We start from the raw sequence: 19,879 nt of genomic DNA on the forward strand, positions 1-19,879 counted from the left end.
GTTCCCATAAGATATTATCCATGCATGGTACTGTGCAAAAGTCTCCAGCCACTCCCCATTTCTTTTCATGTTTCCTCCATGGAACCGGACTTACCTGTAAATTTTAAAGTGATACTGAGTAGTGCCCCAGGCTTTCTGAGCTCTTTCACAGTGTTTATATGGAAACTGGCTGCTTTTTTCACTGTTTTTCAATCCAGTCATTGTATCTGATAATACGAATCAGTTGAGCATAAAAGGCTTGCACAGAAGACACCTGAGTGAGTTTTATTTTTATACAAACATAAAAAGAGAACTCAGGGAGGAACCAGTGTTGTGTCTACACATAACAGGTAACTTAGGTATTTTGTTACTAACATACTATCAACCTGTTGTAACAACACGCAACATTTCCTTACTTGAATCTCCGAAATATAATATATGATGCAAAATATAACACAGTTTGACAGCCATAAAATAATATTTTAATATTTTCACACCAACAAGGTGTTTACCAAATAGCTATTAGCAAAATAGTTACATTACTTAAAATAGTTGTGCATAACTTGGCATTGTGCGCAGGATATTTCTTAAAAGTTCTGAAGAAACTGGAAAAGTGTAGAACAAAAGTAGAAGCGAAAAGCCTAAAAAGAAACTACAGCAGATGAACAGTATTTTATAGTCAAGAAATAGGCCCTTCAGTTGAGTCTGTCCATTGAAGTACGATTAGAAATGGTCTGAGGGAAAAGGTGTCTGTGAAGAACATTCTCAAGGAAGGACAAAAAATGTGTAAAAATGTGTACAAGGTAGGGGGGAAAAGTTGTACAAATTGTCAATCTGTACAGAAGAGGTAAGCAGAGGTACAACAGTGAGTCCCTACAGCCGTCTTTAGAACACAGAGGTGGTTTTGTCAAAATTGATGAAATAATAAATGAAGCAAAGTACTGTATGTACAAATTCTTTAGTTATTTCTTTATGTACTGTATTTCCATGTATGTTTGCATGTTTAGGTAAATCACTGCATCACCACTGTGCTACTATTGTTTCTAACCAATAAAGCTTTTGTATTTATTTATTTATATTTTAAGTCACATTATTAATACTTATTTGGCAACAAAGGGAGTACTATTCAGTATATTTCTGTTGACTAACAACAGACTTCTGGCAGACATGTGTCATGATGATGAAAGACTGTGTGGTTGCAGAATGGGGAACTATTACTACTCCCAGCTTACAGTTGTGGCCAGACGTTTTCAGACACTAATGATGCACAAGAATTTCAAGGAGATTTTGGCCTCTTAATGATTTCTTTGAATTGTTCTTTTTCCGGGTGGAATGATTGCATAGCATACATCTTTACTGACTTATACTCCCCTATTAATTTTAGTTAAATTTAGTTAAATTGCACCTCAACCACATGCTTTTGGTAACCATCAACAAGCTTCTGGGATAATTCTTTCTGGATATTTGAATTTAAATGGGTCCGTTTCCTGGCATAGGCCTGACTTTTAAGCAAAGTACACAAATTTTCAATAAGGTTGAGATCTGACATTCCAGTAGTTTACTGTTCATGGCAGGCCTTGTCTTGGCAGTTACTTTCTTGTTCCTGAGCAACCTAACACATTTCTTTCATCTGATGGTAAGAGTTTGAGTGACACATCTGAATAACTTGTATTCACGTAAAATTATTTGAACCAAAGATTTTCAGATCTGCAGTTATTTAGAAATAGCTCCAAGAGACCCTCCCAGCTTGTGTTTCTATGTTTCTCCTGCTTAAATCTTCAGTGAGTTCTTTGGACTCTTTGTTCTGAGCACTGGTCAATCTAATTAGTGCTGATAAACAAATCCTTTTAATGCTGTTGTAGCCAATCACTGACCCGATGTGACCTCTGTATATTAGTGGATAGCCTTTAATGACACTGAGTTCACTTATTAGCCAAGCCCCTATTCTCAAGAAGACGTGAAGACTGTTTTTTTAGAAGATATACCTGTTGGGCATTTTCCAGTCCTTTGACCAAAGTATTTGCAGGACAGACAGTACCAAAGAAAAAAAGACATAACAGCTGTGAGTGAATCATTTTTGAATGGGAAAATATCTGGGCATTACTACACCTTGATTTGTATTTTTTTATTTTCTGGTCATTTAGATTATCAAGAGTTATATTTGCCCATCACACTTTATTTCAGTATCACCTAGCCATCATTAAGGAAACTGGCTTAAAATGAGGTAATATAACTGGATAAAGTCATCCAAGAATCTCTAGATAGGTACAAGTCTCAAATGGCATAAAGAGGACTCATTAGATGCCTGTTTCTTTTTCTTTTTTTTTGGCCAGTAGGCATTTTCTGTGCTATAAGGGATTGTGTGACTGGCCACCAAAAAACAAGGCTGGCATTGTTCCTCTTTTTTTCTTCATGGGTCTCATTCAGGGAATGATTCAGCGTTTTTCATCATTCTGTCACATGTCACAGAAATATGCACACATGGACTAAAATACTGTGTATCCAGTTTAAAAAAACAAACAAACTCCAAAACACTTAAAAGTATCTTTACTCGATTCAGTTTATGTATGCATCTCAGTAAATAAATGTAAATGTTTAATTGGTGTAAAAATAGATAAAACTGTTTTTCAGAAAAAAATCTACAGCATTTTACTATAAACTAACACTCCCTGGGTTCATGTACATTTAAGCATTGGACTATTCTATTAACAATAATATGTATTTTTGTGGTTGTCTCATATTACAAGACTTCCTTTTGTATCAGATTTTAAAGAAAACTTTGATGTCTCCAGAAAACCAAGTTTAGTTTGGAGGTAAAAATGATGCCACCTTAAGCTGACTCCACCTTCAGTCATCTAAGCTGAATAAAGAAGGTAGAATCTCTTTCTCCCTCTCTCTTCCTCTCTCGCTAAAAGCCTTGCACAGGCCTTTGAGCCACAGAGATCCAATGTCACCTTCATCTCAAGAGGGTTGAGCTCACCGACACAGAAGCCCTCCCATCTCACAGCGCACTGAAACTGAATTTTGTTCAGCTCCTTCCTCATCCAACTATGTATTCTACCGGTTTGGAGATCCTCGGGATCATTCTGGCTGTGGCTGGCTGGCTGGGAGTAATGGTGACCTGTGGCCTGCCTATGTGGAGAGTGGCTGCCTACATCGGCCAGAACATTGTCATCTCTCAGGTTATCTGGGAAGGCTTGTGGATGAACTGTTCTGTACAGAGCACAGGACAGATGCACTGCAAGGTGCATGACTCCATGCTGGGGCTTCCAGTTGACCTGCAAGCAGCTCGTGCCTTGGTCATCATCTCTCTGGTTCTTTGCATTGTGGGCATCATTTTGTCAGTGGCTGGTGCCAAGTGCACCAACTGTAGCCGGGATGTGAGCAGTAAACCTCGCCTCATGGTGGCTGCTGGGGTGACATTTGTGGTGGCTGGACTGCTGCTTCTGCTGGCTGTGTCCTGGACAGCTCACGCCATTGTCCTGGGCTTCTATGACCCCATGCTGGAGGAGACAGGGAAGAGGGAGTTTGGTAATGCTCTGTACTTTGGTTGGGCTGCTTCCTGCCTGCTGATTCTAGGGGGAGCCCTGCTCTGCTGCTCCTGCCCTCGCAGATCAACCACGGCACCAAGTGGTGGTGGTTCTGCACCTTCCGGCATTGACTACTCAGCTGTAAAAACCATATCAGTCAATGGATACACCAGAAGAGACTATGTATGACTGTGTGACATGAGGAAATGATGAACTGCATTTATAAATTTGTGGTTAGTAGATGCATGTTTGGTGCTAGCTTCAAATGTTTAAATGACTGATCCGTGTTTCATGTTTTAGTCGTGAACATTTTTTTTAAATGATGTGCATTTTTTTGTTTCTTTTGCAAGTATGAACACATTTTTTTCCCCTCAAAAAGCTGAAATCAAGATGTTTCTAACTTTTAGAAATCTTCACACAATGTACTTGCAAGTAAATTCTGACACAACTTCAGTTGAAAAGTAAAACTTTTTTTCAGTAACTGGTTTGTTATCAACTTTTCTTTATAGTGCACTTTGTACTGTGCTTTTTATTCCAAAAGGTTTGTTGGTGTGCAGAGGCAGGGACATATACCGGCTATAGAGTTCAGCCATGTTTGACCAAGAAGTGCAGTTCAGGGGCATACCAGCTTTAGATATTTTATTTCAATGTAGATGGAAGAAACTAACAATAGATGGCTTGTTTCAGAAGAGCACCTTGTGCTCCCTTTCTTTTGTAGCCTCCCCTCCATTTGCAAAGTGAAATTGAGTCGGAGATAACGGTCTCCATCTGCAGGGGATGTAACCTGTGCCGAGTCACAACTGAGCCACAAAGACTCTATTGATCAGCTAGTTTGCAACTAATTGCTGTGCACTTCTGTTTGGCATTGGATTCACAGACTCAAAATATAGTTTGAATGTTTAAAAGGGTATGTCAATTCTTTTTTTCTTTTTTTTAAAAAGCAAACACTATATAAAAAAAGATTTAATATGAAAGAAATTATGCTTAAATAGTACACTTTAACAATATAGACAGAAAAATAGTCGACTTGCTTCATTTAAGGTCAACCAACCCATGTGATTTAATCCATTCGACAAACAAGAAGAGCTAAAAATCCACAAGAAACACAAATTAGAAAACATTTCATGTGTTCTTAACTTAGGCATTAGATACGAAGTTACATATATTTATTAGTACACAGTAAAGTATATTTACGAGCTTCTAAATATACTAGAAATTCCTTTTCAGTGGCCACAGAGCTGCTTACAAAATGTGTCATTCAGCACAACAGTGCAATCGGGTGCTAGTCAGAAGTGATGGAAAACATATTAGTACAAGCCAGCTCCCATTTCAAAGAAACTGCAGATGCAAGAGAGAAAAAATGATGTTGTTGTTGTTTAAATGAGGTGTGGACAAAATATGAGTGCATCATTTCCCAGCAGAGATTGACTCAGGATAAAATGTTAAGGCTTTTTATATTTTTACTGTTCTTATTCTGATGGGCCAAGGCTTGCTCAACAACTTCAAGAAAATATACATTTCTGGAATAATGTTTGATTTAAGCCCAAGCATTCAAGCATCGTTCATTCAGTGTCTGAAGGCCATGCGTTTGACTGCTGTGGTCCTATGATCATGTCAATAATGTTCATGTTAGTAAAATGGTTTACAAAGTGAAAATGATGCCGTGTAGTTTGTGTTAGTGTGATGATGAAGCTCTGCTAAATCTTGGAAGCCAGAGTGTAAGTTTTTCTCCACAGCACACTGAAATAAAAGTTGAAATAAATGATGCAATGATTTTCTGAAAAAGGACACTGATAATCCATTCCACCCACCCACAGGACACCTATTTTCCTATTTCCGCATTTTCCAACACAATGGCCTATTATATAGTGTTTTCTTCTATTACGAGCACGTCTGTGTACTGAGAGAAATACAGATGTTCCTAAAAGAGTTTCATGAAAGTAATATATTCAGTGCACACTGTATTATGTTAGAGGGATTTTGTGTTGCATTGCAGTTCCACAAGTAGTGTTAGTCAAGAACTTCCCAGAAGGACAGATTAGTCATTTGAAAAGATGCAGTGGAGCTGTTTTTAGCAGTACATATCAGCACATTACACACCCTAATATGATGACATAATATCTAATAATTTAAGCTTTCTAAATTGAGGTTGCTTGAGTAACTCAGCGTGTGCTTTACACTAAGAGAAAAATAACTCGAACAGCATTCTTATCAATCACCTGTCTTAAAAAGACATTTTTTAAATGATATTTCTATAAAAAGCAGAGAAAGAAACCTAGACCTTGTCTTTTTTGTGGCCAGATGAAAGCGCTTTTTCCAAAACATTTATATCTCTAAACTTATAAAGTTGAAACATTTTTAGGTGGAATTGTGAAAGCTTTCCATAGAACTTGGGATGATGTTTTTTTTTAATCAAATTTATCAGAGGTATGCAGAGGCTTTCACATATATACAAATACAACCTTCACATAATCAGAGAACTCCCACTGGTTTCCAGAGAACTTCCCCCCCATTTGCTTTTCACCACTTCCATAATGTTCGGGGTTCAGTGACTACTGTTTATCCAAATAAGGTGCAATAAAGTACTAACGCCATTCACAAACCCATTTGTGCAACTTGCATTATTAATAAGCATTTTTAACAAATTTTCTTTCTGATTCATTTGCCACACACTACTACAATGATACTATTGCTGAAGTTGTCCTCTACTTTCAAGCATTCATCCTTCGATCTTTACCTTTTCTGTTATTCTTTAACTACTGTAGACTTGAGAGATAAAGCCACTGTTTACTCTCCCCTCACCCAAACAGGTGGGAGAGCTGCTAAGGCCGTGAAAGTTGAATCATTAAGCTGAGTCGGCTGTTTCTGGCAGTACAAATGAGGTGGGGCAGTTAACTATTTTAACTCCTCCAATCAATATCCATGTGACTCCACCTATTTAAAACAATCTGTTCTCGTATCAGCAATAATCTCAATAAATCACTCAGATCTCTTCAAACTACTCTGAGGACATCTGACACTTGACATTTGACAGTGGACACTTCGTATTTACACACAGTGCAGACATGCCTTCAATGGGATTCGAGATTCTTGGAGTGGCCCTGGCTTTCCTTGGATGGATCTTTGCCATTGCGTCTTGCGTTTTGCCCATGTGGAAAGTAACAGCTTTTATTCAAAGTAATATCATCACTACTGAGACGAGCTGGGAGGGCATCTGGATGGAGTGCCGAATCCAGAGCACGGGTTACATGGGGTGTAAAATTCATTACTCCATGTTGGATCTAAGTCCCGAGCTTCAGGCCGCGCGTGCCCTTACTATCCTCTCTATTCTTTTGGGAATTGTGGGGCTTTTTGCAGCCTTTGTGGGAGCAAAGTGTACCAACTGTGTGGATGAAAAGACCACCAAGGCTCAAGTGATGATTGTTGCTGGTGTGAACTTTATCCTGGCATCTCTGAGCCAGATGATACCCGTGTCATGGTTTGCCCATAATATCATGATGGACTTCCACAATTCAACGGGATTGGGGGAGAAGAAAGACTTCGGTGCAGCTTTGTACCTGGGCTGGGCAGCAGCTGCTTTTCTTCTCATAGGAGGGGCCATCCTCTTGTGCAGCCGGCCCCAGAAGCCTCAGAAAAAGCATGGGCCTCCATCAACGGTATACGCTCAACCTAAGTCCGTCATCCCCAGTGACTATGACAGGAAAGACTACGTCTGAAAAAACCATCTGCTCTTTTATCACATCTTTGCCATCATGGTCGAGGAGAAGAGCCATTTCTTAGAAATTGGTATCGCTCTGCTTTCATGTTCAGAAGGAAATTCCATATTCTGTCTTGGTATATTGTCATGTCCTACATTTTAAGAGCAGACATGTTGCTGTTGGAGATTAACAACTTTAAAGTTCTATTATTTGCAGTCCATATTTAGAGAGTTTATTCATTTATATGCCTGAAGTTTAAATTGTGTTCATTACGCATTTTTAAATACACATAAATGCTTTGATTAGAATAAGGTGTCATTGTGTTCTATCTGTATCTATCTATATGCTTTTTCACATCTGTTTCTCTGGAATGTTTTCTTGGTTTACATGTTTTTAATGCCCTTTTTAAACAAACCTCTTGTGATCATTTTGACTGTTGACAATGAGCCCTCACTGTTGAAAATGACTGATTGCTAAGGCTTCAAGATAATCTATTTATCTGTCTATAAAGGATCCTGTAGTTAATGTAAAAAATAATCATTGTGTGACTATGACTGTTTTAAGTGATTGCAAAAAATTTAAATTAAAAAGTATAAAGGGCAGGAAAAAAAGAGTGTAAGCAACAAATACATGAAATTAAATGTCAATCAAAATAATCGATGTCAGTGTTTTGGTTTTTTTTTAAGAAATCCGAGGTGTACGATGATCTTTGGATGAATGTTACTGTCAGATAGGGTATGCAGTGTAAAATAAAATAAATAAAAAATAAGTGAATGTGAATAAGCGAACACCCAAAAGAAGCTTTTTCTTCCTTTTTACTTCTTTGAGAGTGAGCTATCTGGTATATCAACATTTGAGAAAAACCATGCAAAATACACACATTAATAATATTTTATAGCATCAACAAAGTAATGTATGTTTTGACTTTTTCAAAATCTAGTTGTTTCCATCATTGGCTGAGAAGCACTGCTCTCTTACACAGCAGTTATATAAACTAATGGTAATGATATAAAATTAACCAAGTCTCTGTTTGATGGTAGACTGGTCAATTATACTCTACTGTTCATACTAAAATGAGAATGTACTAATTTAGAACAACACATTCAAAAGTAGAATCTGTAAAATGTTCAAGCTTGATATTGTAGGGGTGTAAAGAAGAACAATGTCATTAATTTTGCACACTCAGCCATTCATTAGACAACTCAGAGTCTCTGTCACAGCACTTATTCATCTCCCTGTCTCCCATATGTCTGCAGGCTCTGTGATAACAAGAACCGCTACCTTGTCATCTTACACACAGTCAACTATCTGAACTCTCACTCCAAACAATGAACCCATTTTACTCCTGGGTTACAGAGTGCTGGGGGATGGGGGCATTCTTAGGGAGACAGTCTTGGACGAAAAGAAATTCAAGGACATTCTACAGACAGATGGATTCATTAAGACTCATAAAGGTTAACAGGACTGCCAGGTGAAAGCCAGCCTCATAACTCTACTCTTTGTATGTGTAAGGATTTAACTTCAACTGAGGTAGTCTGTGCTCTCGTAAAGCTGCAGAGAATCTTCACTGCCTCACTTAGGAGAAGCAAGGGCTTTTGCAGTGATTATCAGGAGAGTAACAGTTTGTTTTGGAAGTAGTGAGACCAGAATTCTTCATTTATCAGGCATTTCAAAAAAAGCAACATGATCTCACAGAGGGAAGGCTGGGCTGAAGGTTTATCAGCTTTATGAGCAGCTGCAAAGTGAAGGGAAAGTTTTCACTGATTTCACAAAATTTCATTATATAAATGTTTTCTGAGAAGGTAAAATTCCATTTATATTCTTTTTTTTAATAAGTTTGCTTGACAACAAAGATTTTTTTTCTTCCCATACTTTTGTACATTAAACTTACAACACTTTTACCTGTAAAAGACCTCTTTGTGGTCAGGCCCATTGTGAAGTTGGCCATGTAAGCCGATAGCAGAAAGACTTGAGTGTCCAGGTAATTCCTCCCCTTTTAGTGATGTCAGCTTCATCACAGACTCCTCCCCTGCACCTGACCAGCCTTATAAAATCAGCTCTAGTGAAGTCGAGGTGAAAGATCATCACACACCAATGCGAGGCCTGAAATTAACCATACCTGGCTCTCTTCTTGGCTCTTCTCCTGTATTAGATTTCTTTTCTGGGATCTTACCTCAGGTGTGACATACCTTCAGCAGGAAAAGGAAAAAGGACCCTCAGCATGTCTATAGGGCTGGAGTTGATTGGCATTTCCCTCTGCATTTTAGGATGGCTTATTGCCATTGTGTCTTGTGCCCTCCCGATGTGGAGGGTGACAGCCTTCATTGGCAGCAACATTGTGACAGCTCAGATCATCTGGGAGGGCCTGTGGATGACTTGCGTGGTCCAGAGCACTGGACAGATGCAGTGTAAGGTGTATGACTCTATGCTCGCCCTCTCCCAAGATCTTCAAGCTGCCCGAGCTCTCACAGTCATCTCCATCCTGTTAGCAATCCTGGCTTTGCTCATTGCTATTGCTGGGGCCAAGTGCACCAACTGCATTGAAGACGAGGCATCCAAGGCCAAAGTGATGATCATCTCTGGAGTCTTCTTCATTGTATCCGGTGTCATGCAGCTCATTCCTGTCTCCTGGTCTGCGAACACCATAATCAGGGATTTCTACAATCCGTTACTCACTGATGCTCAGCGGAGGGAGCTGGGGGCTGCAATGTATATTGGCTGGGGAGCCGCTGCACTCCTGATTCTGGGTGGTGGACTGCTCTGTTTCTCCTGTCCGCCTCGTGAGACACGATACAACCCTTCACGAATGGCTTATTCTGCCCCACGGTCTGTCGGTGGGCCAGGTTTAGAAAGGAAAGACTATGTATGAACCAAAAAGAAAAAGAAAAAAAACAGTACTCAATCTTGAACTTGCTCACCCCATCAAAGTGAGATTGTCTTTAGACGAAGAGCTCATAAAAAATGAGAACTGTTCAATGAAGGATGCATTTGATTTTGCCTGTAATATTAAGTATTTTTGTGATGGACCTTTTGCTTTTCAAGAGACTGAAAAGGATGAAAGAGACATGTCTGTGCATATCTTAGTACTCCATCTTTTTCAGATTAATATTGTTCATTTTATTGTTACTGTTACATTTTATATGGTACCAACTTCTTTACATGTTTACAAAGAAAGTTTTTTTCCCCACAAGCCACCACTGCCACATTCATACTGAAGCATCCCTCTGTAGAAAATTGAAAGATTTGGTGTGTTGAATAGCACACAGAGGTAAATACTGTAGAAATAATATCAATAATGACCTGTACCAGCCAAGACAAATGTTAACATGCATTAAATGGAGTTTCTTTTACATTGTGGAAAAGGTGAAAGTCTGCTGAGAGACTGGAGGTTGCAGGACACACAGTGTCCACAGTGTGTACTGAGAATAAAAGAACATGGGTTCTGAGGCAACTTGTAACTGAGCTAATCGTGCTGTATTACATGATGAATATGTATTTTTCAATGGCTTTTTTTCTAAATAAAAATGACTTTTTAAGATTTTACCCCTTTCTTTAAAAAAAAAAATTGTTTTCATCAAGAACATAAAAAATGCTTTTGTTAATCTTTTAACAGCATACAGACTCTTGCATGAGTCAGTAAACCAGTAACAAAAAAGGAAGGTGTGTGTTCTGTTCAGGTGTCTTCATGAGAGTAACCCTGATATTCAATCCTGAGATATAAATTACCTCCAGCTGGCAGCTTTACCACATACGCTCTAAACAATTAGCCACAGGATCAGTTAACTGGCAGAAGTGAGAATGTGAGCACAAAACAGTGGAGTCATTCCAGGCAAGTTGCATTTCTTTTATTTCTTGTTGCTACACCTGTTTGCAGGTAGTACCCATTAACAACACACACCTTTACTATACGTCACGTAACAGGATGTAAAGAAATATCTTTGGTACAGCAGCTAAGACAAGTTAACTACAGCTAATAGCTTGAATAATTAAATAAAACAATGTCCTTCATAAAGTAAAATCATCTGAAATCAAAATAAATACTACAAAACAAAATAAAAATGCATGTATAACACTAAAACAAAGTAAAATATTTCAGATTTATGAAAGTAAAAACAAGATTTAAAAGTGTTCACCAACTGCAGTAAAACTTTAACTTCACTTCAATCTTCTACTACCTAGTTTTTCATTTTGTCTCTTTATTTAATAAAAACATGCAGCAAAGGAGCACATAGTTATCTTAACTCAAAAGCTTAAAACTCCTACCAACTAGAATTTCCATGCAATGACAGACATCCTTTTCAGTGTAGTTTCAAAACACATGCAAACACATCTGAGGAAGGCAGGAATGTTAAAAATTTATGAATATCTCACAGTAAATATGGAAGAGGTCCCTTGGTGCTGTATCATGTTACCGACTGCTGTCTCTTAGTCCTATCACATTCAACAATGGACAAGGAGCTGCTTGACATCTGGTCACGATCCCAGTAACCACAGGTTAGAGCTCATTTAAATTAAAATTTCTTTTAAACTAATTGAAATTAACTTTTTGTATAACTGCATTATAATAGATGTGGGCATCCAAACACATCCCTCTCAAATGGCTAAAATATTAAAGTTTCAGACATTTACAAGAAATTTTCTTTAAACTTGAAAGTTTTAAATGAAATAAATATCAAATAAATAAAACAAATGAGCTCTTTTCTCAGACATGTGACAGAGGATCATCATCTAAAGTTGTTTACCACTGAGCACCCGTGTGTTGTTCCAGTGACTGGTCTAGGAGCCTCGGGCATGTTTGGCTGCTGTTAATCGGTGATTTACACACAGGTGCACTTTAAACCATTCTAAGATCAGGTACCACACTTTAGCGAATGGAAAGAAGTGAAATGAAATTAATCATTTTCATTTGAAGGAGAATTATTTTTGACAAGAAGTATAAAAGGAGTCAAGTATCAGCTTAAAATAATACTTATTACAAAATCAATTCTTTATTTGCTCTGCAAAATATAAAGTCCTACTAAGAGCCCTACTCTCAGCTGGTGAATTAAAACACAGAAACTTTATAAAACTAGTGATTAACTCAAAAAAGGAATTCAATATAATACCATAAATAAACAGTGAAAAACCCAGGGAGTTGGAATTGAGAAGCAAACAGGGACCAACCAACCCCAGAGTTCCTGAGGGTATAATAAAACTGTATTTAATCAAATACCTAAACCTGGATGAGTGGGGGAAAAGAAGAAAGGGCAGTCTGTGAGTGTTTCTGGTCATGCTCTGCTGGCTCTAGCCAAACTCTGGTCACATGACCGAAACTGGGGACTGTGAAGGACAGTGAGGTTGCCTGGCACCTGAAGGCAGAAAAGGAAAACAGCCCCCTTCCCTGATAATTACACAGACTCACTGTGTCCACTCACTGTGAACAGAAACTCACCAAGATTCCTACCAGTAACAGCAAGAAATGCAAATCCAAAGCACAACAGATCCACATATAAATGATAAAACAATGAGGATAACAAAGTTAGTGAACCGACAAAAGAAATTCTATTAATCTTCAAGAAACATTTCCTACCTAAATTTAACACTTTTTTTATCAGCTAAATTTATTATTACATGTGGTTATATTAACAATATGGCCAGGATGAGAAAGTTGCCAAAATCTTACTTTGCAGAAACAAGAGCAGGAATGGAAAAAAGGAGAGCAAAGCCACTAAATGTTTCCAGTACTGGAAGTAAACTTTACAAGTTTTAAATCAAATGTACTGTGGCTCCACTGGGCATAGCAGAAAGAGGACATTATCAAAGGCAGATCACGTGTGTGTCTGCAAAAGGAAAAACAAACACAGGACCTGGTGTTAGCAATCACTGAAGTTTCAGTTCAATGGATCAACGCTCAGCACAAAAACCTTGGCTGCAGTATTCTCAGGAGCGTCTAAGGCTACGTCCACACATACAAAACTAAGTTTTTCGGGTTTTGTTCTTAAAAAAATCCAGTCTAAATGTGCAGTTTTGAAAAAATATTGCTAAATAACGCTAAAAACAAAATGTGTGCCGATCAGAAGTCTAGAAGTCTGGGAGGGAAAGACTAAACAGGGTTTTGTACCCTCACAAAACCTTAAGTACTTTTGAAAAGTTTTCCTGGAAAAGCAGTTAATTTTGTGTTACTTTTGTGTTACTTTTCAAGTGTCTTCAACATTTCAAATGTTAATGTTAATTAATGTTAATAACTAAAGACAGTATTTTGGTTGGTGTGAACTCACAACTTAGGAACAAACAAAATGCATACAGCATACATAAATTACATTTTTTTAAAAAGTTCTCCAGAACTGGAAACCCACATTGTATAACAGGGAAAATCCTGGAAGATAACATCATGCCATCAGTGAGCCAGGGTTAGGGTTAGGGTCCTATTGATATAATTTAACAAAGATATTTAAACCACTCTTGTGTAAGTTGAAGTAAAGCTAGCAGAATGCAGAATCGGGTTTGAATAACTTTGTGTCTGCACATTCATGTGGCACTTTTTTGATGCTATCAGATCTATCTAAAGTTCAAGTGTCATAATTGTCTGTGTGTTATGATTGCACTGTGTGGAGTTTAGAGTGTTTATTTTGGGACCTATAGCAGAATCCAGGATATCAAAATAAAACCATAAAGCAAGCCTTAAATGCTGGTAAGTTCAAGGAGTAAAAAAAAAAGTCCAAAAGTAACAAGGAGCAAATCCAATCCAAAATGACAGAAACCACTAGGAACATAGAGAACACAGAGCTAGAGCACATACAGCTATGAGGACAACTCAACATTTAACAAAAAAAGACAGCGACAATATATACATTAGAGGTATTGATGGAAGTGGAAATAGGTGGGGAACACAGCTGCAGACAATTAACATAACAAGACAGAGTCGACTCAACACAAGACAAAAGGGATCAAAATTACCAAGGTAAAACCTGTTTCCTCATTCAAACCACTGAATGAGGAAAAAAGCTTAACTTGACACAAAGGGACACTGAAAGACAAAGCACAACACAGAAATGAGACGGGAACCAAAATCAGACAAAGGGGAATTTAATACCTCCAGAAAGTCACAGCAGCTTTACAGAAGACTTTTAAACACAACTGAATAAAAACAATATGTTGATTAAAAGTAAACTAAATACAGACCAATATTCCAAAAGAAACAAACCTCACACATAAATCATTCTCAAACCAAAAAACATGCTGTACTAAAAATTCCAACCCCTGGTCTATGACGTGTAATGTGATTAATGTATGTTGTAGCCTTTTTTTTCTCAAGATAATTTAACTTTGATGCCTCATAATAACAATCTGCCATTAGTGTGATTGTTTCACTGTCATACAACAAAGGCCTACAGCATGTAGATCCCACAGCAGGACCTACATATTTGCACTATAATGATAATAATAATATATGAAAGGTCTTGTGGAATGAAACTCATAAAAGCTGCTGGAAATGAGGGTACCTTATTCAAAATAAGAAAACTCATGAATCACTCTGCAACAAATGGAGGAGGCCACCAAGGTGAGTGACAGGGAGAGCAATTTCACCCATGGTATTATATATTCTGCTAGATTAAAGACTGTTAAGGCCTTAGTTAAGTCAATATTTTTCTGGCTGTGCTGGTCCATGGTGAGTATCAGCAACCTGCTACTAGAAAGTCTCTGTCAGTCCTTGTTTGATGTGTGAAATTAAAATGGTGAACTCTATGATTAGTGTTACATGACATAAGTAATATTTACAAAGAGTATTGCATTTAATAAGATCTATTGCAATGATCAGGGTTTGGTCAATGACCAGAAAACAATAAAATACACAAGTCTTGACTGTAAAGTGACATGATGAGTCTATAAGAAAAATAAACTAAACCAAACCCTATAACAAGAATCATCACCAGCACAACATATCATCAAAATGAGAATGCAAACACTAAATGATTGTCTTGAGGAAGTGAAAGCTTGGTTGGCTCTTAATTTTTTAAATTTGAATGAAAATAAGATAGAGGTTTTGCCTTTTGGGCCTGGCCTTTCCTGTGGACACGAACCCTCTAGCACAGCATGAGAAGCCCACTATCACCAATGTGGGTTTTAAAATAGATATTGATCTTGACAGTCAAGTGAGAGTAGTAATGAAATCCAGCTTTTATCAGCTGAGGCAACTGGCCAAAATTAAACCTATCTTGTCAAAAGATGATTTCAGAACAGTAATCCATGCTTTTATTACAACTCTGCTGGATTACTGTAACTCGCTATACCTTGGTATTAGCCCGTCATCCTTGTCGGGTCTTCAGCAGGTGCAAAATGCTGCCGCACAGCTTTTAACTGGTGCACAAAGCATATTACTCCCGTTTTACCCTCACTACCTGCCTATTCATTTTAGAGTTAATTTTAGTCCTTTTATTTGTTTTTAAAGCCTTAAATGGTCTCGCCTCACTCTACCTATTTGAGCTACTGAACCTGGAAACCCTTTCTTGGTCTCTTAGATCAGCTGACCAGTTGTTGTTGGATGTGCCGAAGACGCAAGATTTTTAAATCTGGTTTGAGGGCCCGCTTTTTCAGTTTGGCTTTGAAGCCAGTATAGAAATGTTAATTTTATTTGGATTTTATTGTTTTTCTGATGTTGGTGTTCTATATGATTTACGGTTGTTGTATTTTTATTTATACTATTTATATTAATATTTTTTCTTATTCTATTTTCACCACATTGGTCAGTGTTAGCTGTTTTTAAAGTGCTTTATAAATATAGATGGCTTGGCTTTATTTGTTGAACACAGCTGAAAAAAGGAGGTTTAGGTCCATATATCTGCACGGGATATCTGAAGGGATTATAAGTAATACTGAGGTTTATCTTGACCAAGAAAGTTCCAACGAATTTGAGGGTGGATGGTTGTGCATAAAGGTACAGGGTACAATTCACTGGAATCTTGGCCTATTAGTTCATTGGTGAAGTTGATTTGAAATGGAGCAGATGATCATTTTCTCAGACAGATAAAAATAAGAGAATTCCTCCCTTTTACATTCCAGGATAACCTCAGGCAGAGCAGAGATAAGCACTGCTCACTCCTCAGTTCTTTGGAAGAATAAAACAGGTTGAAGCCAGTTTGGCGTGGTAGTGGAATAACGACAGAAGAGAACAGTTGTAGTTGCAAAAAAAAAAAAAAAATCTCAACCACAACAAGAATGGAGATGATTGGCTGAGAAAATGGGGAGTCTTTTTGATTCATAGACCAAGTAGCAAAGCACTTAAGAGTGATATCATGTCAGTAGACAGGCTGCTACAAATCTGACACTCTCTTTGTGTGAGTCAGGAGATCGACTTAAGTTCTTCTCAGTTAGATTTGAGGATCCTGGTTTTACAGTTTAAAGGGGACTTTGACTCAACAGATTCATTCCTTATATATTGATATTTCACTTTATGGTTCGGGTTAGTTTTGATAATAACTGTCTATACCAAATTTTGAATTATAGTTCTATTTAGAATGTATAAATAGCCCAATATTAAGTAAACATGGCAAGAACATTCTGAAATTTGGGGGATTTGTTATAATAACCATATATAACCATTAGAGCTGATAACAAGGCCCTTACTGCTTTATCATAAAAAATCAGTCAAATCAGTGGGAATCCTTGCATTTGTGGGACTTGCACATGCTTCCCACATCCTGCAGAATGGCAGTTTAGGTACCATTATAGCAGTAAGACCCCATCCCCCACACCTCTTTTGGGCTCTTTTTTTTTTTTACTCTCAGTTATTTTTCAGGTAATTTAATCTCAGTTACCTCAGAGTAAATATTTTCAATTTGCTTGTTTTTAGATGATTTAGTTACATTGCACGTGTTTGTACTTACAGGTGTAGCTCTACTCTCTGTGTCAAGGTTTTCTCAGTCAACACACCGTCTAACATATTTATGACCTCTATTTCTTAGCTGCATGTGCACCACATATGAGTAAATTTGTGGCCTCTTCACAAAGAAAGTGATAAGGGCTACACTGACAGCTAAGTTAAGCGGATGTGCTGTGCTCTGTGCCCTCATGGTCCTAAATGCGCAAACTCCTTGTCACTTTTTGCTTCTATTGCTCGAGCAAATGTGCTTCATAGAAATTGGGCCCCAGAGCACAGCCTACTTGTTGTGAGCTGCACTTTGCTTTACGCAGTGGCAAGTCATCGGACATAATGGATTTGCTGTTGTAGTTTTGTATGTGAGGGGCCCTTTATGCTGTTGAGATTCCCCCCATGATCCTTCAAAGACCTGCAGGTGCCTTTCTCTCTGGGCATCTGGGGAAATGCAGTTTCTTCTCAAAACAGTATTTATACTCTATATAAATTTGACCTGAACTGTATGGAAGGGTTACATTTTTGTTCTTCCTCGCTGTAAAATTACTGCAAAAATAAATCTGTCACATTTAAAAGTGTGTGCTGGACAAACACCTAGAGGGGGGAAAAAATAGAATTCTGCCCTCTGGTGGCTGAAAATAAAATGAGCAAGATTTGTCTTTATTTAAGAAAAAATTCAAAGTTGGTACACTACTCTCACCACTGGTTTTATTCTGTGCAGTAATTATGAATAGACTGTGTAAGTCAGTCAAAAAATTTAGGCATGCACATAATAAACATAATAAAGTAAGATACACAATTCTTATAGTTTAATGTAAAGATATACAAGGTGTAAAAATGGCAGCATATAGACCACTGTTAGCGCTTTTAAAATGTTTTATTTAGTCTATTAAAATATACCAGAATTATAAGTCCCCCGGTAAGACCATACCTTTTCAAAGAAGGACCTAGTTGGATTGCATCCAAGAAAAATGCCGGTTGAACAGAAAATGTTGTGTAATTGTCACGGTTCTGGGTCAGTTTTGACCCAGTATTTTGAGTTTTCATGTTTTGGTTTGATTTTGTATTTTTGGTTATCTTCTTGATGTATTTGATGATGATGATGATGATGACGTTCTATGTTCCAGCTTATTCTGGTTAGGTTTAGTTCTGCCCGTGTAAAGTCTGTGTTTCTTAGTCTGCGTCCTTGTGTATTGTTTCCTGTTTTATTTTGAAGGATTGTATCTTATGTCAGTGTGTCCAACTTCGCTCCCCCTGTCTTGTTAGCCCTGATCTCTCCCAGCTGTGTCTCCCTCCTGTCTTCCATTCCCTGATTACTTTCCTGTGTATATTAGCCCCGTGTTTGCCCTTGCTCAGCGTCACGTCGTACCCTCAGGTTTATGCCTGTGTGGTCCAGTTTGCGGTTTCATGGTTTGGTTTCTGGTTTTGTTTGGTGCCAGCAATAAAGCTGTGGTTTTCAGTTACATTTCCGTCTCAGAGTCCTGCATTTGGATCCACATCTCCACCTGCCTGCACACAGAGCCCTGACAGTAATGTTTTCTATTAGAAAGGCTAAATGCAAACTATATATTATACAGTTTTCACCAGCAATGGGAAACACCTGTGTGAAGTTATGAGACTTTAAGCTTTGTTTGCATAAGATTTTCAATAGTGAATGAACACTGCTTCATGTACAATATACAGCACATAGTTGACATTGCACATATAATCCACCTTCACGACTGTAGACTTGAAGTCATTTCCTGAAAGCACTATCAGCTCACAGCACCCATTTATTTCATGTTGTTACAATGTTTCTGCGAGAAAATGCTATCACAGTTTAAATGTTTCTTACATAGTAAACATCAAAGTGTTTTATTGTAAAATCAGTCATTTCATTTTTGCTGATCTTTATAACACCACAGGTATTTTGTACAACATCCATGTTTCCATGTTCAAACCTTATACTGGATTGTCTGTGGTGCAGTTAAAACCAGGTGGCCTGTAGTTTTTAATGCAGTTCAATTATCTATCTGAGAAAGGCCCCAGCAGAGCCGTGGACGCTCTCCGACTCCGCTGAACACAGCAGACAAGAATAAACAGTTCAAACTAAAGACAAACATGTCAGGTATACACAGTCTTCTAACTGAGTGGCCTCTTAAGACACAGCAGTCAAGACATACAATAAACTTATTGAATAATTGAAAATGTTTCAACAACTTTTTGCATTTTTCAGGAGCTGACATGACTGAATTTTGTGACAGGGGGTGCTGCAGCACTCCTACTTCCCACAGAGATGTGATTGATTAATTTTCAGTACATGCATTTATGACCTAATGCACAACCTTTGATAACCCAGGAAATTAAACAGATGAGTTTCTTGCTATAATCTCAATACATGTTCTTATACATAAAGTTAATATTACATAATCATGTGTCTTTCCTTCTTGCTGACATTCTCCTGTGCAAGAAAATTGTAAATTAACCTAGGCATTGTGTGCAAAAAACCTTCCCCAGCTAGCTAAAAACAGTACCTTTCTTTTTACAACTTCCATAGTTAAAACCACAAATGTTTATTTCCTGTTTTTTGTTTTGTTGTTGTTGTTTTTACAGTGACAGCTAGACTATCACGCCACATTACCCTGCATTAGAGTAATAAACAGTTTATTTCTCTTTATCTTTTAGGTTTAAATATTTTTCTTCAGATGTTTTGGCAGGAGTAGGTATACTTAATATAACACTTAATATATACCTCCCAGGGTAAGTACACAATTTAATATAGTACAGTATTAATTAATATAGTTTAAGTAATATTTACTTGAAATTAACAAAAACTAAATAAA

General features: G+C 37.7%; 3 protein-coding genes across 3 annotated transcripts; all 3 read left to right on the plus strand.

Moving 5' to 3' along the window:
• The first annotated feature begins 3,029 nt into the window (after nt 1-3,029).
• LOC146373303 (claudin-4-like) lies at nt 3,030-3,698 on the plus strand. The gene has a single exon (XM_084950526.1). It carries the CDS (start codon nt 3,030-3,032, stop codon nt 3,696-3,698), a length of 669 nt encoding a protein of 222 aa, XP_084806652.1.
• A 2,799-nt stretch (nt 3,699-6,497) lies between these two features.
• Nucleotides 6,498-7,947, plus strand: LOC146373304 (claudin-4-like). The gene has a single exon (XM_084950528.1). The coding sequence runs from the start codon at nt 6,575-6,577 to the stop codon at nt 7,223-7,225; it is 651 nt and encodes a 216-aa protein (XP_084806654.1). The 5' UTR covers nt 6,498-6,574; the 3' UTR covers nt 7,226-7,947.
• A 1,370-nt stretch (nt 7,948-9,317) lies between these two features.
• Nucleotides 9,318-10,658, plus strand: LOC146373305 (claudin-3-like). Its single transcript, XM_084950529.1, has one exon. The coding sequence runs from the start codon at nt 9,429-9,431 to the stop codon at nt 10,074-10,076; it is 648 nt and encodes a 215-aa protein (XP_084806655.1). The 5' UTR covers nt 9,318-9,428; the 3' UTR covers nt 10,077-10,658.
• The last annotated feature ends 9,221 nt before the right edge of the window (nt 10,659-19,879 follow it).

The sequence above is a fragment of the Perissodus microlepis genome, chromosome 14 (assembly GCF_051167445.1).
Source record: "Perissodus microlepis isolate ML-2025 ecotype Zambia chromosome 14, ASM5116744v1, whole genome shotgun sequence".
Classification (NCBI taxonomy): Eukaryota; Metazoa; Chordata; class Actinopteri; order Cichliformes; family Cichlidae; genus Perissodus; species Perissodus microlepis.

Bases quoted from the DNA above. Each gene is read 5' to 3' on its own strand.
- LOC146373303 (XM_084950526.1), top strand. From the start codon at position 3,030: ATGTATTCTACCGGTTTGGAGATCCTCGGGATCATTCTGGCTGTGGCT.
- LOC146373304 (XM_084950528.1), top strand. From the start codon at position 6,575: ATGCCTTCAATGGGATTCGAGATTCTTGGAGTGGCCCTGGCTTTCCTT.
- LOC146373305 (XM_084950529.1), top strand. From the start codon at position 9,429: ATGTCTATAGGGCTGGAGTTGATTGGCATTTCCCTCTGCATTTTAGGA.